The 25,059-nt window shown below is 46.2% G+C and overlaps 1 protein-coding gene across 1 annotated transcript in view; it reads right to left on the bottom strand.

Annotated features, from left to right (window-relative positions):
- DOCK1 (dedicator of cytokinesis 1) overlaps positions 1-25,059 on the bottom strand; it is a 527,459-nt gene that overhangs the window by 382,228 nt on the left and 120,172 nt on the right. The window contains exon 23 of the mRNA XM_089898353.1: positions 18,841-18,949. Coding sequence (XP_089754479.1) covers positions 18,841-18,949 — 109 coding nt within the window. The remainder of the gene's footprint in view (positions 1-18,840; positions 18,950-25,059) is intronic.

Raw genomic sequence — 25,059 nt, 5'->3', positions numbered from 1 at the left:
TTATTTTGCCAAAATATAGCATCATGGGTTCAGGAACATTTCAAATAGAGATGACATGTATAATTCATAGAGCAAAATCCCACTTATCTACCTTGGGGGCGGGGGGGTCACAAAGGGTTCAGAGTGAGATCACACCAGACTCCGAGAAGGTTATGAAAACAATTATGAGCTAATGAGCAGACGCTGGGAGGGCGAGAGAGGAGAGCGGCAAACTGCAGGCTGGCTAACTCTATCCTCACTCATGACAAATAAGAGACCAAAGTTGTCATTTTTAAAAATATTAAATTATTGGGTAGGAAAGTCCAAATTCAAACACAGAATAAATAAAGCCAATTTGTAATAGCCTAGCATTGAAGACAGGTTGGTAGACACAGACTCAGTGTGAACTGTGATGCAGAATCTACTCAGGGCTCCTTCCAGCAAGGATATGCATGTTCGACTCTGTGAGATGCATGAGCCAGCAGGCCTAGAAAACCCGGAGGACCGTGACCACCCAACCCCCAGCACGCCAGATGATGCGATTTTCCACATCCAGTGGAATGGAACTGCAGGGAAGGAAACCTCAGGATGGTTAGACATTAACTAGCCCTTACAATACAAAAGCAAATATCAATCAAACCCTGGACTGGAGGACAGTGGGGGTAAGAGTGGGAAGCAGGGGGCACAGAGATTAGTAAAAAGTCTGAGGTAAGAAGGATAACTTTTCAAAAAAACGAAATGCTATTACTTTCAAGTTTTCAAAGGAGATTAACAACCCAGGTCAGCATGATATCGGCAAGAACTCAGAATTTCAGAGCTGGAGGGGGACCTGGAATTCATCACTTCTCAGCTCCTTGGTAGAAATCTGGTGGAAAGAAGGGCTGAGGAGTATTGATGCATAATGCGGTACCTAAAAAGATTCTACTCTCTGAGGAAGTATAAGCACGCCATCAATGACTTAATCCTGCTCACAGTATGGATTCATCTGGCAAAGCTTCAATTTCCTAGCTGGAAGACGTGAATGGCAGCTCAGCCACTACATTAATTATCCCAAATTATGCATAAGTGGGGTGTGAATGTGAATTATGCATAAGTGGGGGCTCCACTGAATTTAACATAGGGTCAAAAAGAAAAAAAAAATGAGTTGGTAAAAGATTTTAAATATCACACAACTGGCATACCAATTTGGGGAGTTACGATTTGTTTAAAATATAAAGATGAAGCACTTCTGAAGGACTGACTACTGCATTACACACTCAACCGGCTTCTTTTAAACATTCCATCTCTGTACACACTTAAAAGAAATGATTTCCCAATGCAAGCCAATGATGGCATTTTGACCTTTGCAGCCTGTGCAGTTTTCTTTGATGTTCATTGTTTATTTTAAAGAGGAGTTTATTTTAAAGAGGTGACCGTTTCTAGAGAGAGGATCACAGTGTGTAAATGCAGGGGCAACCTCAGAACACAGTCTAAACCATTTCCTTTATTTTACTAATGGGAACAAGAAAACTCAGTGGAGTAAAAAGTTCCATTTTGAAGGAACCAGAGCTGCTGAGGTAACTGGGATTGAGAGGCTCAGATTCCAGAGAGGAAAATAGAAGAAATGCACCCAGTATCACCAGTCAATACACCCAATGTACAAAACTGGTGATGGGAATGTTCTTTATTTTGATGGAGGTGTGAGTTACATGATGCAATCATTTCTCAAAACAGAGTATAAGCTGGACATATCACATTTGTGCATTTCAATATATATGAATTATACCTCAATTTAAAATTCAGTTTTTTGATATAGGTATTGTAAACAAAACCAAAAAAAAAAAAAGAATCAGTAGATTAAATATCCCAAATAAAAGACAAAGGTTTCAGACTGAGGAAAAACAATACCAGTAGCTGTCCCTCAATATAAGAACAAAGAAAGGTTGAAAACAAAAGGGTAAAGGAGCTATTTTATGTACACGCTCACAACACAGAAAGTGGATGCAGTTGTAATACATGAGAAATAATCTAAATCTTCCTGCCCCAATAACACAGCTTCTGCCCGCTTTCTGGGTGAGCTAGTGCCTCCCAGCCCCTAATGCAGTGTTCTTTCAGCCCCACAGAGGAAAAGGCTTGCTGGCGTGGAAGCTGCTGGCACACTAGGTGACCGAAAAGCCCACAGGGCAGCCGGAAAAGCTGCAAGGGTTCCAGACGTGAAGGAGAGCCATGAAGCACAGAAGGCGGGGCCTGGGGCCACCTTCATGTCAGATGACGACTCAGGACACGTCACATCCTCTAGCAAATATGACTGCCACACTTGCAAAATGGTCATGATTTTCTATAAATACATTCCACATATGCAAGACATCACCTCTCCAGCTGAGCGAAGCTCGAGGTGGAGAGACAGAGGCCACTCTCCCATACCCCCAGCGGCTTCCCTGGATGGAAGGTCACCATCCCTGGGAGAGCTCCCAATGGCAGCCACAAAACTCTGAGAGGGGACTTGCAAGATTCCAGGAAAACTTGTTTTCCACTAAAAACATGTTTTACTTAAAAATACAAATGAAAAAAGGTATCCCGTGACACAAATAAAAGAACTAACAAAGAATTCTCTAAAGTAATTTTCATACTGAGAGATCCCTGGGGGGAAAGTCCATTTTTACTCCCTTGGGAGATCCTGTCCTTTTCTAAAAACGTAATTTTAGATCAAAAACCAAACCTATATGCCAATTTTCAGGGGGTCAGTTCAGAATCTCAGAGATTACTACTACCTGATGAACGGAACAGGACTGCATTCCTCTTCTCAGCTCTGAGGCCCTGAGGTCGGACCAAGGCTGCCTGCCTCCCTGTTCCTGATGCATCTGGCCACTCCAGCCCCTGAGATGCAGTCTTCTCACGAAACCAACCCATTCCCGCCATCTCCACTCTCTCCTTCTTTTCCTTCTCTGTCCCATCCCCAACCTTCTGCCCCTTCCCTGGAATGTTTGCTTATCTCTACTCCCACCAACCCTTAAAGCTCAGAACCAGCCCTATCTGCTCCCACCATGCCTTATCTGGTGATCTCAGGCCACCTCCACTTTCTCTGGGTCCTTGTTTGGCCTGCAGTCTCCCATCTGGATGCCCAATGATGCAATAATGCACCACCTCATCTGTTACCTATTTTCCGGACCAAATACCTGCTTTCCTCTCCTGCAGACAGAAGGCTGCACCTTCCTCTGTGTATTCCTCATGTCCTTGGGCCAGGACGAGTCCACAGCTGGCACCAAATGAGCATTTAACAAGCTATAAAGCCAAGTAATCCCATCCACACCACCTCTGCATACGTGTTAAAAGTGCATATATATTAAACTACTGAATCTGACAGTAACATCATGAAGATCGCAACATCTAAAGCAGACCTGGAGACGCGCTTAAGGTTGTTTCCTCGGTAAGAATTTAATAAACATCAGGCAAACACCACACAGATGTTTAAGTTACCGCAACATTTTTTCCCCCAAGAATAATCCACCTGGCCACTCCCACAGAGGCACCAGGTCCCTCCTCACTGTGGACACACACAGGCTACTGGCACCTACCCTCCTCCATCCGTGGAAGCCTGCAAAACGCGGCGAAACTCCAGGCAAGGCGGGGAGGAAGATGTCGGAGTCACTGAAGAAGTCCCGTGCCCGCACAGAAACAAGCAGGCGCGATCCCAACATGGACATGGCCCCCGGGAAGAACGAAGGAAGGGGCGGGCCCTGGAGGGAGGCTGCTCAGGGGCAGTGGGCGGCGCTGCGTGGCTGTGGGCAGGGCCGAGGCCCACCGGGATAGGCCAGCGCAGGTGGAACAGGCACAAGAGGCAGGCCCGTCCCTCGCAGCAAGAAGAGAACCAGGAGGAACGGAAAGGACGTCAGAGGCCTCAGGTGCATTACGGAGAACCAGGGCTGCCCCAGGGCCACAGAAGCACACCTGCAGACCCTCCCCAGACCATCAGCACTGACGCTGCCTGAGGCCTTGAACTCCAAGGTTCCCACTGAGGTTTACACTGAGACCCCTGCTTTCTGGTTCTTTGCTTTTCCTTAATTATGACTGCTAATCTTTTTCTCTTTTTTTTTTTTCTTTTTTTCTTTGCGGTACGCGGGCCTCTCGCTGTTGCGGTCTCTCCCGTTGCGGAGCACAGGCTCCGGACGCGCAGGCTCAGCGGCCATGGTTCACGGGCCCAGCCGCTCCGCGGCATGTGGGATCTTCCCGGACCGGGGCACGAACCCACGTCCCCTGCATCGGCAGGGGGACCCTCAACCGCTGCGCCACCAGGGAAGCCCTCTAACTGCTGATCATTTTGACTGAGCTTTTTTCTGTCATGTACTGTCAAGTAGTTCTGAATTTATCAGCATTTCATTGGATCCTGATTTGGTCCAAGCAGCAAGTCTCTCTGTGTCAACAGGAAGGTATCTATTCCGTAGAAAGAAGTTCATACATGCTTTGCGGGAAAACAAAGCAGGGGACAGCGCTGGCCAAGTATTTATCACCGGCTTCTTGGAAATCACATGTATAATCCGTACAGAAACAGAAAGAATTCAGACACAATCATGACCAAAGGACTGACAATGAGTAATCGCTCAGTGGTAGATGTAGGTGTGTTATTTTACGGTACTTTACTCTCTTTTGTTACCTGTCTTTGAGAAGCAATCAAAACAAAGAAATGAAAATTTCATTTAAAAATAGTCCTATAGCTTCTGTTAGCTCAAGATTCTGCGCTAGGCGAAGTTTTAATAATGACGCACAAAGAACACTCAGCTCCCATCCCAGCTTGCTGCCACACAGAGCTGCCCACTGCCCCAGGGGTAGCTCTGGCTGCAGAGGAAATTGTAGGAAGCTGGGAAACTAGAAGGGGTAAGTGCCTGACACTCACATCCGAAACACACCCAGAGGGCAAATTACAGTAAATAAATCATATAACCTGGAGCCCTCCAACGTACTGCTGAACCAGCGGTTTATCTTCAGGTCCAGAAAAAATAAGGCAGGAGAAAGGAGAAGGGGCCAGCTGGTAGACCATGCAAATCAGCAAGGTGATTGCCAAAGGTAATGGATCCACGAAGCTGCTCCCCTTAAGGATGCATTGATGGGAACCCATCAGCAGAGTCATGACCTACCAGGAACTAACAAGATGATCAGCCTGACAAATGGCAGCAGGAATAGTATTTTTTTCCCATCTTAAAATGAATCGTTTAAAAGAAAAACAAAGGACAGACTTGGCAGTCACCTAATTTCTCAGTCATATCACCTTTGTACTTAATCTTGAGTGGTGACCATATAAAATGTGTAATGTCACAACGTGTATTTCGTGAGATTTTCTATGAAAATCTCATTTTCAAAAATTAATTACACTTTAGTTATGTTTATTTAACCAGTGAGGGCTGCTGTTCTTCCCTAATCATTAAACTAGGGAGAAGACAATTTACGTTTCAAAAACAATGTTAGTAACTCTAAGAATCAATTGCTGTATCTAAAGATTACACAGGCGAGAATAAAACCTGCTTTATTTTAACAACATATGCCTTTTATAGCCTTTTCTTTCCTTTGCCTTTCCCCTAATTCAATGTACCATATTGAATGCATAGGATTTCCCAAGGGGAAAATAATTCTACTTGAATTAGAAAAGCGTCACATCCACAGTTCATGGAGAATAATGCTGCTCAGATTATCAAAACTCTTCTGCCTAGCACAGGATTCCCAGGTTTACAGTGTAAGGTATAAGCTTAATGTCTGATTCGGGATATCACGGGGAAAGCAAGGGCTGACCCTCCCTCACAGAACCATTCTGTCCCCTCATAAAGTCCTGGAAAAACTCAGGTATGACTTTTTCACTCCCCAGTTCCCTGATTTCCCATGGCAACTATGTGAGCACTTTTAAAATTCAACATAAAGTCCAAGATTGCGTCCATACATACACAAAAATAATTTATTCCATCGTAAAGTTCTGAAAAATAGCTTTCATGAAATTTTGTAATTATTCGATATAAGTATAATGGAGCTGATGATTTTTTAAGCTCAAGTATGAAATTTTTTTTTTTCACACTTGCTAATGCTCTAGCACTAGCCAACTCGTTTCTCAATAAAATTCTTCCTGGGCATATTTAAGGGTATATTCTCCTCTCGGCCCTCAGCTTGGGCTACTTGGTATGCCAGCCGGAACACCAAGCCTAAATGAAGGCTTTAACTACCCTTTCCACCAGCCCAGCAGACAGTCCGGAAAATAGCTACAGAAGCCATTTCACAAGGTCACTAATTTGCATTGGCTTCAGCTACACTCACAAATATCATGTCAGCCCCCCTACTGGCCGCCTTTACCCCTCTCTCTCTACTCTCTGCAGCAGGAAGCCCCCATTGCTCTTTTCAACTTCCTTGTCTTTTCCTTTCAGGGATGGTCCCTTCCTTTACAGGAGGAAGGTGAACAAGGGCTCTTTCTGTGGATGGTTTTGGCCTTGAAAAGCTAGACAGTCATTCTGGGTCCTCTAGGATTACAAATAGTAAGAAAACTACAAGCCTCTGACTAGTGGTGGCCATTCTTCCCTCAAGCAGAGAGAACAAAGTACTGAGCCGAGAGCAAGGATCTCTTTCAACCCCTGGGCACAGCCATGACTAACGCCTTGGCCTCCCCAGTGACAAGAATCAGTTACTTTCCTTCTTCTGGAAGTGAATGTGCGTTGGGTTTATGCATTTAGATTACTGGAGCTTTGCAGAGAGCCCAGAAGTCGAGGAGTGTCGGTCCTCTGATGCTGTTCTCCTTCAGTATGGGGTGGAATATTCTGGGTCTTCTGCCCTCTTCATGTCACTTTTGTCAACAGTGACACAGTAACTTGCTAGGACTTTGACTTGGGAAGGCATTGCACCTATAGATCAAGTTGGAAAGATCTGACATCTTAACAGTAGTGAGTATTCTTACCCATACACTGGAATATCTTGCCATTTATTTAGCTCTTGTTTGAGGTTTACATCATTTGCAATCAAAAGAAGCCTCAATCCACAGAAACTTACAATACAAAAAGAACCTACAGGCACATGCGCTTATAAGGAGCATTCCACAAGCAAAGTGCACATGACCTTTGCAGACCCTGTGCCTTCAGCTCACCTGGGAGACCATCCTTTAGATGGGTCAGACTGCTTTAGACTCTGTTTTAAACCCCCTCATCTTTCCTAGAACAAAATCTTGGAAGGCGCTCCAAGGGGCAGCTGCAATTTGAAGATTGCAGAGAAGAGCCAGTGGATGTGGGTTCTAAATGTCTCCATCGATGACTCTGCTATTAAACTCACCGACTTTACATGATCGTGTTTCCTGCCCCTCCCTTCTGCATGCTTTCTCATTATTACTTTGAACGGGGTGCCATGGCAGCGCTGGGAGGATCACAGGAAGGTGCACTGAAAGGTTCTGAGGAGTGAGAGAGCTGCACAAATAGAAGGCCTTAGGATTATCTCAGGCTCCCTAATCCACCTGGACAAAAGCAGCAGATAAGCTCTCTCCAAACCATATAGGAGTCTGGGTTGGGTACTTTCCTCCACTGTATTATGTAACGTAACCAAGCATCCAATAGCAACAAGCACTGTATCTGTGTAGACACCTCCAGCCACCCAGCCAGCAGCACCACTGAGTACACACCAGACAAGGGGTGGAAACTGGACGCTGTCTAAAGGGAACCGGAAAATGAGAGCCCAGTCCTAAACGATGGTCACGTAGTTAGAAATGTCAGGTAGATACCCAAAATGCACGTAAATAAGGGCGCTTTCAGCGCACTACGGCTGCACACGAACATGTTTCCCGTGGTGGAGTGAAGCAGAGTTACTAGCACAGCAGTTCTCAGAAAGAGATAACTTTTAAGCAGGATCTCAGGAGAAGCCCACCCTCAACGTCCAAATATTCTAGAATCATCAGCCACTTCTTTATTTTTTTTAATAATTTAATTAATTTATTTATTTTTGGCTGCGTTGGGTCTTTGTTGCTGCGCGCGGGCTTTCTCTAGTTACGGCGAGCGGGGGATACTCTTTGTTGCGGTACGCAGGCTTCTCATTGCGGTGGCTTCTCCTGTTGCTGAGCACGGCCTCTAGGCGTGCGGGCTCAGTAGTTGTGGCACACGGGCTCAGTAGTTGTAGCTCGCGGGCTCTAGAGCGCAGGCTCAGTAGTTGTGGCACACGGGCTTAGTTGCTCTGCCGCATGTGGGATCTTCCCGGACCAGGGACTGAACTCATGTCCTCTGCATTGGCAGGCGGATTCTTAACCACTGCGCCAGCAGGGAAGTCCCTTCACCCGCTTCTTAAGATGTCTCTCCATCAGGCAGTGGCTTAAGCCAACGATTTGGGAGGTGATGAAACCACCCTGCCTCCTCCTCATCTCCCACGTGGGAGCCACCACCGCAGTCCATAAATTATACCAGCAAGTCTCTTCCTCCGTCTCAAAACTCATCACCAATACTGGAGCCCAATGTCTCAACCAGGGGCAATTCTGCCCCCACCTCAATCCCAGGAGACACTGAGCAACATCTGGACACATTATTGGTTGTCACGCTAGGGAATGCATCTAGCGTGTAGAGGCCAGGGATTCTGCTAAACACCTGTAGTGCACAAGACAGCCCCACAACCAAGAAGGATGGGCCCCAAATGTCAGTAGTACTAAAGGAAAGAAGCCTGCTCTAGCCCCAACCCCATAGTCTCTTACCTGGACTTCATGACAGCCTCTCACCCCACCGCATCCTCTCTTAACTGCTCCAGCCCATTGTGCAGACAGCAGCCAGATGACCCTCTGAGAAGCCACGTCTGATGTGACCATGCCCGTTCCAGTGGCGCCCACGGATCCTGAGCAGGACCACCGGGCTCTGCCCCAAGCGCCCCTCCACCTCTCCATCCTCTCCCCCCAGCCCTCGCTGGCTCACTGCCCACCCCATCCAGCCACAACCACTGATCTTATGGCCAGTCCTTGAAAGCAGCAAATACCCTCCTGTCTACTGGCCTCTACCTGGAACTTGCCCCACCTCATGCTTTCTTCACCCAACTCCTCCTTGAAACCTTCCCTGAACCCCCCAACTCTTTCCCATCCCCTGATATCCCTGGTCATCCTATCCCTTACTTTCCTCAAAAGGACCTTTTACAATCTAAAATTAGAGATTTATGTCTATGGTTTGCTTAAAATCGTACAACTATACATGTGTGGGTATGGTGATTTGATTAATACCTGTCTCGCTGACTTAAATGTAATCACCATGAGAACAGAGCCCACATCTGTATTATATGTGTGTGACCAGCACCTGGCACAGTGCCTGGCTCACAGAATGAACATATTAGTAAATGAATTTTTAAAACAAATGAGCCAATAAATGAACAATGAGGGGCTAGGCATAAAGCCATCCACTGTGATGGAGGAAGGAGAAAAGGGCTGGGGGGCACCTTGCCTGGTGGAAGAGGTGGGCAGAAGGCTTGGATAAGGAAGGGGAGCTGGGGGAGAGACCCCTGAAGGCCAAGGTCAGGGGCCAGGAAAAGGCAATCCCTCCAGGTGCCGGAGAGGAGTGCTTTTCCACTAGAGAGCATCACTGCAGGGGGCAGGACAGGCAAGGTGGCTAGGAAAGGCCTGACATCCTGCGGTCCCAAATTCAAGCCTTGTCCTCCAACACAAACAGGCACATGAGGGTAAAGAACACGGAGGAGGGCTTCCCTGGTGGCGCAGTGGTTGAGTCCGCCTGCCGATGCAGGGGACGCGGGTTCATGCCGCGGAGCGGCTGGGCCCGTGAGCCATGGCCGCTGGGCCTGCGCTCCGCAACGGGAGAGGCCCGCGTACTGCAAAAAAAAAAGAACATGGAGGAAACCCACCACAAAATTAAAGGAAAGATCAATGCCACCAACTACTTCTCAATGAAATCATTCACTGCAGGCTTAAAATGCTAAAAGCAAAAATCCTAGTACTCAACAATGGAAAAGTTAATGATGAAAAATCATTTGATTAAGCAAACGAACGCACATCAATGCAGGCACGTGCTCTGAAGTAGCACAGAGCCGTTACAGCTACAACTACTCATTAATGCGGAAAGGCACTCATGATATATGATACAAAGGGAGCAAAGCGAACCTTATCTAGGTTGTAACTATACAAATTCTCACGCACGCACACCATAACTTGGGTAGAAAGCCAACACAAACGGTTGGCTTGCTGAAGAGTGGAGAACAGAAATGATTTTGCTTTCCGCTAAGGCTGCATTTCTGCTGCTGTTGCAAAGTCCTGTCCACTACAAATGGGGGCAGGGAGGTGGTCAGGAAACAAGTGTCTCCATCCAGACAGCTCCAGACAAAGTCTGCCCACATGGGTGGTATCTCAAGTGTCCTGGGGCTACAGCTGAGAAGACTGTGCAACTCCCCTACAAGGAACTCTGGCCAGAAGAGAGATTCCAGAAATCCAACACTGGGCGAATGCTCTCCACATTATACACTGGGGGAAGCTGGAAGCCCCAGTGTTGGATGAGTTCAAATTGGAAGCATTTTGAGCCAAAGGTTTACCAAGCAAATGACCTAGAATGTTTTCTTCAGCTTTTTTTTTTTTTTTTTTTTTTTGCGGTACGCGGGCCTCTCACTGTTGTGGCCTCTCCCGTTGCGGAGCACAGGCTCCGGAAGCACAGGCTCAGCGGCCGTGGCTCACGGGCCCAGCCGCTCCGCGGCATGTGGGATCTTCCCGGACCGGGGCACGAACCCATGTCCCCTGCATCGGCAGGCAGACTCTCAACCACTGCGCCACCAGGGAAGCCCTGCTTCTTCTTTTTTGATGCGAGTCATGACTTCACTTGCAAGTGTCTTATCATCTACGCGTAAGGAAAACTTGTGAAATCAGAGTAGTCCAGAACATCGGGCAGCGGAGCGCTGGTGGCGCAGGTGAAGCCAGCCCCGAGGGGAACACCTGCACCTGCCTGGACTCCACCCTCCAGGGCAGCCAGGACACTCACTGCACAGGTGAGATCCAACCACACCCACCTCAGAGTGTGACCAGGGACCAACGTCAGCTGCACTCACTAGGTTATGACTGGAAATGAAAACCCTCGGCCGCCTCCCTGGAAGTACCGAGGGGGAATCTGCATTTTCACAAGACCCCCAGGTGATTCGTATTAGGTGAGGTCGGAAGGGTAGGGTCCTCATAATGGGATTAGTGCACTTATAAGGGTCACAAGAGAGCTTGCTTCATGTCTCTGTTATCCACCACGTAAGGATGAAAGAAGTCAGCTGTGGGCAATGCAGAGGAAGGCTCTCACCCGAACACGGCCCTGACGGCACCCTCATCTTGGACTTCCAGGCCCCAGAAACGTGAGGAATAAATTTCTGTTGTTTATAAGCCACCCAGTCTACGATATTCTGTGACAGCAGCCCAAACTAAGACAAGCACCCAGAAGGAAGAAATTTCTGTTTCAAGCTGCCATGTTTGTGGTATTTAGTTGCAGCAGTCCGAGGAGACTGGTGTCACTTCCAAGCACGGCTCGGTGCCCTCGGCCCCCGGAGTCTGGGACCACCCTCTCCTCCCTGTTAGTAGGAGAACTCTCCAGAAGGCCTGGCCCGTTGCTGATTCTCCCGTGGCCGTTCCCTTCATGGCTGTCTTCTCCTGAGACGCCAGCCTTCAGCTGCTGAGTATATCCTGGTTCAGAAAGTCTTCCCCCCAAACGGACAAGTGACCTGGAAAGTCACCATCCAAGCCATCTCGGACAAATGATGACAGACTTTGCAAGCAAAGCCCTGACTCGCATCTGCGGCATCCTGGATCAATCAACACAATCAACAGCCACCAGCCCCCAGCCTCAAAAAAAAGTGAGGAAAATATTTTATTGTTTGCTCTGAGCGTACCTTCCTGGCTCTGATGCTACCCATGTCTTTAAAATACATACAAGTCTATGATGGTTCCCACGTCTCGCTGGCCTGCTTCCTCAGGGCCCAGAATCATCTGAGCTGAAGGAACCGGACTCAGGAGAGCTCTTGTCTCCTTACTTGATTCACCCACTGATCCTGTACCAAGAGACGCCAAGGTTACGTAAGCAGGTGACTTCTGAGGATCAAAGAGCTCCCTAGGCGTCCAGCACTGTGGTCAAGTCGCTCAGTCCCACAAAGAATAGGATGAAGTGGAATCACAGACAGGACCAGGGTTCTAGTGAAAACCAAGGCCAGGCCATCACGTGGAACACAACAGCCCAAATGGGAGGTGCACAGATTCCTCAGGCAGGGAGCAAGTCCTGATAGCTCTGCTCACAACTTCCACAGACCTTCGGCGCATTTGGAAATCTGTATGCACCCAGCTAACCGGACACAGCCAGGTCTTTGCCATAGAGAAAGGGTTGGCCAGGGAGGTTACTGAAGCACTGTTTACGGAAAGAAAAACTACAAACAATCTTGGTGCCCAAACATAGAAAACTGGTTAAATAAGCTACGACACAACCATGAAATGATATAACCTTAAAAGAGGTGTTCTTCAAGAGTACTGAAGGATGTAGGGAAATAAAATGTATGTGGAAAAAAGGAAAGTTGTATAAGCAGGTATGTATAAACACACATACATACATATGCAAATATCTGTACGTATATATGATACATACGATCTCATGCATCATCATAGCCTAAGGAGGAAAAGCCTACGATTATAAAGACAAAAATGCTAACACTGTAATTTATGGGGGGGGAAATGACAAGTGAGACTTATTTTTCTGAAGTGACTTTTTGGCATTTTCCACTTGTCTAAAAAGATCACATATTACATTTAAACTGAGGGCCAGGACACAATAAATCCCTGCTTTGTTTAAGGGAGCTGATAAGACTTCACATCCTTATGGGAATCTTGAACGCAGCACATGAAGTGGAGAACACTGGGGCCCAGGAGGAAGGGGTCAAGTGGGAGCTGCTATTACTAGAGCCAAGGCCCCGGGCAGGTCAGCAGTCACCTGTGCAACCTGATTTTCTCATCTGCAAGGAAATCACAGTATTTCCGATCCTTATTTTGTCATCATCCCTAAAACATTCAGAGTTTTTCCAGAGGACAAAAATATTTGAAACTTACAAATTTGTGACAAGCAGTGAGGACCCTGGAAGCTAGCTGAGAAATGGACAAAAAGCAGCCAAAGCTTCTGATAAGGAAGAATTTTAGATAAAATAGAAGAGAAGTAAGTATAGTTCAACTCCAGGTATTATTTTTTGTTGTTGTTGTTGTTGTTTTTTAACATCTTTATTGGAGTATCGTTGCTTTACCATGGTGTGTTAGTTTCTGCTTTATAACAAAGTGAATCAGCTATACATATACATATGTCCCCATATCCCCTCCCTCTTGCGTCTCCCTCCCTCCCACCCTCCCTATCCCACCCCTCTAGGTGGTCACAAAGCACCGAGCTGATCTCCCTGTGCTATGCAGCTGCTTCCCATTAGCTATCTATTTTACATTTAAGGAAATGAAAACCATGCTTCTTGGAGGGCAAAACTCACCCAACAACTGCATTTACTGTGATTACCATATAGCTTATTTCCAACACAGTTCTTCCCGGGGAAGGCCAGACAGAAGTGGCACCACCAGGGGTCAGAAAGGCAAGCAACAGGGAAGCTGGCACCCAAGGGGCAGCCCCCTGGAAGGAAGGCAAAGCCTCACGCATCTGTGTGCCCATCTCAGCTCAGGAGCCTCAAATTCGATTAATCTTCACCCCAGTCCAATCCGCATTCTGGTAGAGGAATTCACTGAGCACCAGGGACCTGTGTCTCTACAATGGAAGACACACACAGAACACTAATAATATTTCATACTAAACCGAACAAGAGGGTGGAAGAAATAGAAAGAACGGTAAAGAGCAGTGTTTTTCAAATGTGGGTTGAGATACGTTTGCTGTTCAGGAAATAAATTTAGTGCCTGTCAACCAGCAATTTTTTTTTTAGTGAAATACATTAGTTCAGAATAGACTAAAGGATACCAGAATGGAACAGAAAATGCCAGAGTACATCCCATGGAATAAAGGGTTAGAACTTTTTCATGAAAGACTTCAGCTTCACACACACACAGACACGCCCAACAACGCATTTTTTATTGTGGATCAGGGTCAATGTTTCCCTCAACAGAAAGTTCTAGAAACTTCTAGGGAGGCTATGCCTAGTTCACAGGGTAGTCTTTTCCAGGATCATCCCACAGAGTTGTAAGATTTGTGGAACAGAGTGAAAATGTCAATGCCTGTGTTAATTCTGATGGCAAAACCCCACGTGCCCCAAACCTAGCACTGCAATCCACGAGTGGTGAAGAAACAGAAGCCTCTGTGGCCAATGCAGGGGGCCCATCACCGAGACCCATCCTCCAAGAAGCCTCAGGACCAGCCCCATGGAACCGCCTTTACCTCCTCTAGACACAACCAATTTCTGCTGGCATAGCATCAAAGTTTTTTAATTGCTTTATGCCAAAAAACACAGGACATATCCACTCCGATGAAAAGCTCCACAGGGAACAAAGCTGATGTCTTTACAGCCCCAAAGCATCTGATCCAGAGCTGCTGTCCCTCGATGTGGACAACCACTTTAGGCCCTGTTTCTGAGCCATCGGATCGCTGGTGCCCAGTGACCCTCTCTGGGGGGAACTGAATGGAAGGATGTGGCTCTGGATCTGGGCAACGTGGGCTTAAATTATCCCTCTGCCTGGTCCCATGGCCTTGGGCAAGTTCATTAACAGCTCTAGGTGTCTTCACCTACAATCAACGATCGTACCTATGGAACGGGAGTACTGTAAGGGTCACAGAAGATGATAAATATAAAGCACTCAAAACGGCAAGTGATCGATGAATGTCAGCCCCTGGAGCTCATGCTTCTTCCTATCAGCCTTTGGCATTAACCCTCCGGGTGGCTTCCAAGCATCCAGAGGGGCACTCTACTCGTGTCTCTAAGAATCAAAGGCTATAGGAGAATTGGCTGTATTGACTGTGAAGATTCTGAACGGCAGAACCTGGAATCTGACCCATTTCTCCAAGGCAGCTGGAGAACGTCACAGCTTCCTGAGAAAAACAAGTCTACCGCCAGATGTGAGTTTTAGGGAAATGCTGAAACACAGTCAGGGAACAAGAAGGGCAGGTACAGCACTGAGGGTGTAGCGAGTAAACAGAGGTTCTGCCATAATTTCATCAAGAGTAACTGAGTACCAGACACACAGTGGCTCGTGACAGGCACGGCCATGGTGAGCAAAGGAAGAGAAGGCAATGGAAGAGGAAGATGGCGTCTGGCTTGGAGATGCTGCAGGTGAAGTGCCATTGGGTCATGCGTGGGGGAGAGGCAGACGGTGACCACACAGGGTAGAGCAGAGAACAGGACCAGATGGCGCTGGCCACAGGTACAAGGACCTGCTCATGGTGGGGCAGAGGACGGAGAAGTGTGATGGCCAAGAAGGTCCCCCGAAGCACCTGCTGAATGCTTAGGATGTCTGGGGGTGGCTGTAGGCATGTGAAAGGGGCAATCTGATGTGCAGACAGAAGATTCCAGACTGAGACGAAAGGGTGAGGGATCCATCAGGACCCCAAAGGAAGGGGCAGGTAGGGGAGAACTCAACACAGGTGGAGGGTTAGTTTCAGGTAGTAGAATGGACTCGTCTTCTTCGGAAGGAAGTGAGAAAGGAAAGGTGATGTTGAACAGGTATTAGAGGATCTTTTCAGTACAGCAGACAAACCAGCAACATTTGCTAAAGGTGGGAGGGGGTGGGTAATGAGTCTCAAGCTTGAGAAGCTGCCAGAAATACTGTTAAGATAAATGGAACAAGAAATCTTTTTTTCTTTAATTTTTATAAAAAATAAAATGGTATGGGTGCTGTGGAAAATGACATGGTAATTCCTCAAACAATTACATATACAGCCCAGCAATTCCACATCTGGTATAGACCCAAAAGAAGTGAAAGCAGGGCTTGAACAGCTCGTTACTTGTAAACTTACTTTCACAGCAGCATCATTCACAAAGGCCAAAAGGTGTAAAGAACCCAAGTGTCCATCAAACGGTGCATGAATAACAAAATTTGTTAGATACATGCAATGGGATACAATTCTGTCTCAGCAAGGAAGGAAATGCTGACACCTGCTACAACATGGATGAACCGTGAGGACATTATGCTAAGTAAAAGAAGCCAGTCACGGGCTTCCCTGGTGGCGCAGTGGCTGAGAGTCCGCCTGCCGGTGCAGGGGACACGGGTTCATGCCCCGGTCCAGGAGGATCCCACATGCCACGGAGCGGCTGGGCCCGTGAGCCATGGCCGCTGAGCCTGCGCATCCGGAGCCTGTGCTCTGCAATGGGAGAGGCCACAAGAGTGAGAGGCCCGTGTACCGCAAAAAAAAAAAAAAAGAAGGCAGTCACAAAAGGACATGTACGGTATGATTCCACTTACACGAGGAACTTGGAATACTCAAGTTCATAGAGACAGACAGCAGCACGGTGGCTCTCAGGGGCTGGGAGGAGGGGAGGACGGGGCAGCTACGGTGTAACAGGTACCGAGTTTTTGTCTGGGGCGATGAAAAGGGTTCCAGAGACGGATGGTGGTGATGGTTTCACACCCACGTGAATGTCTTTCATGTCACAGAACTATACTCTTGAAAGTGGTTAAAGTGGTAATTTTTCATATTCTTTACCATATAAAGAATTTTTTTAAGGACCTGTCAGCAGCTCTGAGGTTGGGGGTCATTAACTGAGGGATCGTAAAGCAGCACAATGGTGAGTGTGTCTCTAGAACCGCATGGGGGCCCCAGAGCAGGATCTAGAAGTGAAGGAGACCTGAGGCCACCTGGCAGAGCATCGCCCACATATTCACCGTGGTTCCCTCTCCCATGTAACAAAAACGTACCCAAGTACGCTCCTGCTTAAGTTAAATGACGCTGCTAAAAACTCCAAGTCCAGTGGAAGGCAGCGCTGTTCAAAACTCTAATTGGATGCCGTGTTTATCCTGCAGTTAATTATTATCAGAAACTCCTCTCGCCTCTCCCTTCACTGAGGCATAAAATGCTGACTTGGATCCGCAAGGTGGGTGTAAGTGGTTCTTACAAGTCTGAGAAGGGTGACGGCGGGGCTCAGAACGGCCACTCCCACCCCACAGGTCTATCAGGTCACGCTGAACATCACCAAGAACGCATGGAGCGCGCTGACCCCCTGCTCACAAATGACGTCATCTCCAAGATCAAAACAAGCCAACAAGGGCCACCCTTGGGAAACAACGTCTAACCCCTAGGAAATGCCAGTCTTTTTCATATTTCCTCTACGTAAGATGACTCACAATTGGATTTCCATTTCCACAGAGCAAAACGCAAGGAGTTAAAACAACGCAAAAACAGGATCCCGTGATGGGAATTCTTACATTTCAGAAGTCGAGGAAGCACCTACTGTGCAAGAACAAAATACAAAATCAGCAGCAAGCAGGCAACATTTCAAATAAAACTCAGTCATCTGTGCCGCAGATGTAAGGTCTGCACCGGGGCACAAACGTCACTGAACTCACCCGTGTCTCCTAATAAAACACCCACTGAAGGAAGGACTTTCAAGTCTGCAGTTACTAAACGCCTTGACATCCAGGGAGGTGGGCAGACACAAGCCAAGCCCAATCAAATTTAATAATCTAACAGTATATTCAGAAACCAAAAAGGACTTCTGGGCTCAAAACTTCCTGTCATTTGTATCTATTCTTAGACTCCCTGTGTCTGTTTTCCAGAAATGCCAGAGGATTTCGTAGTAAATGTACCAAACACACTGTTAATTTTAACCTCAAAACAATAAGGCAGCTTTAGGCAATAAGTTGCCAAAATAATTAAGCCAAAACTTGAAAACACACGCCACACAGCTTTCTCTGTGGATCTCCAGCTCCACATGAAGACTGAGAAGTGATACTGAGGACGGCACGGCTCTGCCAGACAGCAGCTTCACCTCCGAGATGAAAGGGCCATCGTGACTGTTCACGTTTAGTGACACTGCTCCCCTGGTCGCAACAACCGTGACACACATCTGAGCACACGTACATCTCTGTCCCAGACTTAAAATCTGGGAAATCACTTTCCCACAATATTTTTCATAGCCATAAAGATGTTTCCTGGGAAATGCTACAGTAAAAGAACATTCAAAGAGGAAAGTAAGAACAGAGGCTGCTACAAGGAGCAGCGGAGTGAAAGCTGCAAGTTAATCATTTGGAAGGTTCTTGTCCTTTGAAGGAATTAGCACGGGCAGTGCACACAAATCGCACGGCTTCTTCTGCAGTAAGTCAGCCACACTGAAACTGCCAGACAGGGATGCTGGCAAGTGTGCGGGTCCCGGGCTGCTCCCTGGGCCCGCCCCCCACGCCCCACCTCCTGGCACCTCCACGCCGGCGTGTCCTGAAGACCACACAGACCCCACCTGAGACGCAGGCATCTTTTCTCCCAAAGGACCACAGGGCAAGGACAGATAATAAGGTGGTGAGAACAGAAGGACCACGGGAAGGTTGGATGCCTCGCTCGCTCTTCCAGACTCGCTGGAGGGACCAAGATATATCACTATCAGTGCAGCTCAGCCTGAGGCCTGACGGACGCCTGGGGCACCTACAGCCTCGGCCTCCCACACCTGCTCAGATACTGAGGTGCCCTGACGAGTGACGTGAACACATCATTCTCATCCACTTCCCCATCCTTCCGTAATGGAAACTGAGAACCTCTCCTTGCAGAGAAGCAAAGACCAAGGACAGCATTTAAGAGCCCCTCCAGAGGAAGCAAAAAGAATCCCATTACAGGGACCACGACCATGGTCACCGCAAAGCCGCTCCTGAACCTTCCGCTCAAGTCCAGGCTTCGAAGGACATGCAGACCCTGCTTTTCCCGGCCTGCAGGGAGTCCTGCCTCTAAGAGCGGGGCCCTGAGTGTGGTCGATGCTGCCCCAAGGACCTACCTTCACCCGGACGGTCTGGTCTGACACGCCGCTCATCATGTCGCTGATGGACCGGAACAGCTGCACCAAGGACTCCACGAAATCGGCCTCTCCTTTGTTTTCGTACAGCCTGCAAAGGAACACACAGATCTGTGGGCCTGGCACACGGCACATCACCACTTTCTGCTCCTGCATCTACAGACATTAAAATTGCTGTGAGGGAACATCCTCGATATCCATGGAACATGGGAGCTGACTTGGATTATAATCTGGACCCTCAGCTAGGGAGATACACCTTCACGCTGAGGAAGCTGGTTTTATTCATTCTATTTATTGCCTTTTGGCTTGTAACATAACACATTCTACAAAGCTGAAAAACGCAGAAATGCATAAAAAGGGAGGGAAGGAGGGAGAGGGTAAGGAAGGGAGAGAGGAAGGAAGGATGGAGAAATCCAGCTTTAATTCTACCCCGCAGAGATCACATCATTAATATTTCAGTGTACATCCTGCCAGTGTTTCTTAAACCTATAATGTCACATAATCGACAATCACAAAGATAACTAAGTTTAACATGATCTTAGAACCTTTTGAAAATGACACTATAATAATAAACTCAAAATTACTTGATTTCAGAGTAATGACACTATACAAATTCTTCCGTCACAGAATTGGTGGTTCCGGGAAAACATTCAAAAAGTGGATCATATTCAGTAAATGGATAATAAGGAAGTGGTACACTGGTTACACGTATGCAAACACGTGCTGCTAATTGTAAATAAGTTTTGTCTATAAATTATTTATTAGCAGTTACTTCAAGCTGCTGTGTTACTAACAAGCAATACATTTGCATTTTAAAATGATGCAGCGCACATGTTTTATTAATACAGACTAGTTTTCTGCCTAATTAAAAGTATACCATACCTGAAAACTTGTGTACAATGGAAAATTTTGTAAACTAAGTGATAATTAATTACCCTAGAAGTAATCTTAAATGAGTTCCATTGTAAAGCAACAAATTCTGTCTAAAATGGGACATTGCAACCTAGTGTATCTGTTTTGTAAAGGGTTTTCAAATAGGGGTTTGTATAAACAGTGTGCCAAACAATGACAGTTATGAAGTCATGAACTTCTGCTTGCAGGTGAAAAGGAGCAAGGTTTGGCAGACTGGCGCAGATACTTGGGGAGGCTTCTAGCACGTACTCATCCATTCTCCCCCATTCCCCCCCACCCCGCTCCCAGTATATCTGCCAATTCCTAAGGCTCCAGGGCGCAGGGGACTGAAAACCAAAATGAAAACATCTATAAAGCAGAGTGGAGTGTTTATCTGTCTCCAGAGATAAAGAATACAGTCTGAAAAATGTCAGGGAGAGGGGCTCCAGATAACACAGCAGACTCTCAGTTGAAAACCCTGGGCAACCAGAGGAAAACCATATAAGACTGAGGCTCACAAAGGCTACATACAGCCTCTGTAGTGTAAAGGTTCAGTCTCACTCTCTCTGCCTAGAAAAGAAAAGGATGAATCATCTCTTGAAGAAGATCACATCATCTGGAGCTTTGACGGTTTTATATATTCACAGTCCTGTATTCAAACAAAGTTATTAAACACAGCAGAATACCAGACCACATGTGGCCCAATCAAAAAAGGGACGACAGAAACAGACCCACAAGTGATCAAGATACTGTAGTCAGCAAGCAGTTGCATCCTGTATCAAGACTGTCAAAATAAATGTATTATATTGTAAAACAAAAAGAAAAAGATGGAAAAAATAGAAAACTGGAAATATGAAAATAGAGAGATGAAGAAAACAGAAGGTAAGATAAAAAATTCTAAAGATAAAAAATTCTGTATAAAAAAAAGATGAAAATTCTAAAACAAAAATATAATATCTAAAATTAAGAATTCAGGGACTGCCCTGGTGGCACAGTGGTTAAGAATCCACCTGCCAATGCAGGGGACATGGGTTTGATCCCTGGTCCAGGAAGATCCCACATGCCACGGAGCAACTAAGCCCATGTGTCACAACTAATAAAGCCCACACACCTAGAGCCCATGCTCTGCAACAAGAGAAGCCACCACAACGAGAACCCTGCACACTGCAACGAAGAGTAGCTCTCACTCGCTGCAATTAGAGAAAAGCCCACACACAGCAACGAAGACCCAACGAAGCCAAAAGAAAAAGTTTTTTTTAAATGATAAAATAAAATTAAGAATTCACTATATGGGTTAACTTGAGATTAGACACAGTTAAAGACAGAGTCAGTGAAATGGAAGACAATTAACAGGAAAATAAACAGAAGAGACAGAAAATATAGAAAAGTGTGCTAGAGATATGCAGGACACAATAAAGAGATCTAACATACATGTAATTGAAGTTACAGAAGAAAATGAGAGCTACAGTGTGACAAATGCAACATTAGGATAGATAATGGCCATGAATTTGCCAAAACTAATAGAGAATCAATCCAAAATTCAAGAAGCAGGCTTCCCTGGTGGCGCAGTGGTTAAGAATCTGCCTGCCAATGCAGGGGACACGGGTTCAGTCCCGCGTCTGGGAAGATCCCACAGCCGGCGGAGCAACTAAGCCTGTGCGCCACAACTACTGAGCCTGCGCTCTAGAGCCCGAGAACCACAACTACTGAGCCCACATGCCACAACTACTGAAGCCCGCACACCTAGAGCCCATGCTCCGCAACAAGAGAAGCCACCACAATGAGAAGCCCGTGCACCACAACGAAGAACAGCCCCCGCTCGCCACAACTAGAGAAAGCCCGTGCGCAACAACAAAGACCCAAAGCAGCCCAAAATAATTAATTAATTAATTTTGAAAAATTCAAGAAGCTCTCAAAATCCAATGTAGGATAAACAAAAGGCTAACCATTCCTATGTAATCCATAGTAAAACTGCTAATAACCACAGAAAAAGAGAAAAATTGTAAACATAGGTAGAGAAAAAATTTTAAAGACACCTTTACCTTCAAAGATGTAACAGTAAGTCTGAAAGCTGACTTCTCACCAGAAATGATGGAAATCAAAAGAGAAAAGAAAAACATCTGGAAGAAGAAAATAACTGCCAATCTGGAATTCTATATTAAAAGAAAACACCCTTCAAAAACAAAGATAAAGTCAACGATTCTCATACAAACAAAACCTGCAGCAGACTTATACCCAAAGAAATTCTACATGAAGTTCTTTGCACCGAAGGAAAATTATCCTATAGAGAAACATAAAATTAAAAGAAAGATGGAGGGTTTCCCCGGTGGCGCAGTGGTTGAGAGTCCGCCTGCCGATGCAGGGGACGCGGGTTCGTGGCCCGGTCCGGGAAGATCCCACATGCCGCAGAGTGGCTGGGCCCGTGAGCCATGGCTGCTGAGCCTGCACGTCCGGAGCCTGTGCTCCGCAACGGGAGAGGCCACAGCAGTGAGAGGCCCACGTACCACAAAAAAAAAAAAAAAAGAAAGAAAGATGGAAAAACAGTAATATAAAACATGCTGAATGAATACCAACTATAAAAATAATAACAGTAATGCCTTAAAATATACGTAGACTTGAAATGCATGACAATAGTAACACAAAAAAGAGAGAAAATGGGATAAAAAAAAGAAAATTTTGATTGATACAAAAGAAGGCCAAAAAAAGCAGGAAAAGGAAACATAATACAGATGGGTAAAAGAGAAAATTGATAGAAAGACAGCAGGTATAAACTTTATATATTACTTAATTGAATTATTTATAAATGAACTAAATACTCAACTTTACAACTTACGATCAATGACTAATTATTCAAGAAGCTAACAGCAGGTAACAGGCAAACACTCAACAAAGCAACAGAAAGACAGAAGAGGAACTGGGCAATAACTAGCTTTAGCGACTGGAGTCAGAAGGTCTGGCGCAGGATGCGACTGTTTTCTGGCTTTCCAGTTAATGTGATCCACCCACTCAGAAAACACAGACAAACAAAACCAGTGGAGAAGTGCCCCTGGCTGTCAGGAATCTTTTGGTGGGTTCCCCAGGAACCAAATATCTTTGGACCAGAGTTTTAAAACTCCTGTTCTCATTTCAAAGCAAAATGAGCTTTCTAAACAAAACAAAAAGCATGGATTTGCATAGTGAGAAAGAGAGTGGAGTAACAACCGTAAGTTTCAATACCTTCTTCTCCAAAGTTTCGCCCCTTCCTTCTTTGGAAGGATTACTGTCAGCTATCGTGGCATTTCACAAAGCTACTACATTATGTGAAAACACACTACACCAGTCTGAAAGAAGAAGAAAAATAAAAGACCTCAAACGTTTATTCCAACTGCAAAAAGAAAAACACAGTTGTCAATTCCAGCTCTGAGCACAACTGTTTTTCTCCCAAGGTAATAGATGTGTTGCAGGTAAGAAAATGAGAACCCGAGTGTGATTTCTTCCCCACCTCAAAAAAACCATGCATCAGAGCTGCTTACGAATCAAACATCCCAGACATCTGTGAAGGACACAGGATGGCTTTTTCCTTCAGCAGACTATACAAGATAGGAACAGTGTTTCATCTCAATGCCTTTGATAAGACAGATGAAGAACTACTAAAATGGGCCCTGGGCAGTTTGAGGACAAGACGCGACTAAGAGACTTTAGCCCTGTTGCCCATGACTTTAAGGTTATGACTTTTTTTCCTATCATAGATTCTTCTCAGCAATCTCAGACTAAAGATTTAAATTTAACAAGTACTGTATCTGGGGCTTCCCGGGTGGCGCAGTGGTTGAGAGTCCGCCTGCCGATGCAGGGGACGCGGGTTCGTGGCCCGGTCTGGGAAGATCCCACATGCCGCGGAGCGGCTGGGCCCGTGCGCCATGGCCACTGAACCTGCGCGTCCGGAGCCTGTGCTTCGCAACGGGAGAGGCCACAACAGTGAGAGGCCCGCGTACCGCAAAAATAATAATAATAAGATAAAACACAGGAAAACAAAACCTCGTTTACTTGGTCATCTTTCATACCGTGACAGTGAGAAAATCATCAACAGCTTTGACCTTGAAGAGAAGAAAATGCTTCGACCCACATCAAGAGTCACCCTTATCCACAATAAGAAAAATAGAAGAGTGTGCCTTTGATATCTCAGTCAAGGATAAGAGCACGATGGCCTCAAACCGTGGGTCTTAGATCACGGAATGTTAGAGCGAACAAAGCACAAACAATCCTTGACCAGTAACACAGGGGCCGTGACCACTGATTAATGGTGGGTACTACCCCGTCTGTGGCTCTTTTTTCTTTTTTAAAGATTTTTTTTTGATGTGGACCATTTTTAAAGGCTTTATTGAATTTGTTACAATATTGCTTCTCTGTTACGTTTTTTGGTTTTTTGGCCTTGAGGCATATGGGATCTTAGCTCTGCAACCAGGGATCGAACCCACACCCCCTGCACTGGAAGGCAAAGTCTTAACCACTGGACCGCCAGGGAAGTCCCTCCCATCTGCGACTCTTACAGTTGTACACACAGTCAGTTAACTGGCTCCTTTGGCTTACATGTACCATGGTGTGCACAGGCTGGATTTTGAATACCTCCCCTTTCTCCCCAGCCCTTCTGGAGAAGCTGACTTCAGGCCAACAAAGATAAAGAGGCAATAAGGAGGGACCAATCTGCGTCCACACTCGCTCCATCTCGAAGGATTCACTGATACGTTTCGAGAGGGCTGTGCTTTTAGAAGTCACATGTATTCTCTAACTCAGAGGGACACTGATTCTTAAACTCCGTCTCTGTGTTTAGAACTCACCACAAGAACATCAACCTCCAATAACCAGCAGCAACCAACATCATCCACTGTAGGTCACCCAGAGCAGCTACAGCTCCAAAAGCAGGAGCAGAGGGAGTCAACTTCAACACCCCAACACCCCATCTACCCATTTCACACCTCTTCATTCATACAGTTAAATACTGCGAACCAACTGAAAGCTCATTTATTTTAGCACATCTCTTTCATCTAAAGATATATAGGAAGAAAATACTAATGTTCTCTATAAAATAACGAAGTCATTATTTTAAAGTGGATTGGGATATTCCCAATCCACTTTAAAGTTCAAACACAACTCATAAGTTCACCTACATAATGTATGAAACACATCACTAGGTTAAAACACTGAGCGTCCATTTGCACGGCAATCTTGTATGTGGGAATCTCTCTCTAGGAACAAAACATGATTCTAGTTGACGGAAAGAGGGAGGAAGCCCCCAGTCTTCCCAAGTGAGGTAGTTTAACTTGGTTTTGGCTT

Source organism: Delphinapterus leucas, chromosome 16 (genome assembly GCF_059928025.1).
Source record: "Delphinapterus leucas isolate spDelLeu-1000000601 "Yukka" chromosome 16, BTC_Dleu_Yukka2, whole genome shotgun sequence".
Lineage (NCBI taxonomy): Eukaryota > Metazoa > Chordata > Mammalia > Artiodactyla > Monodontidae > Delphinapterus > Delphinapterus leucas.
Note: the sequence above shows the minus strand (reverse complement) of the source record. Positions and strands in the feature narration are given on the sequence as shown.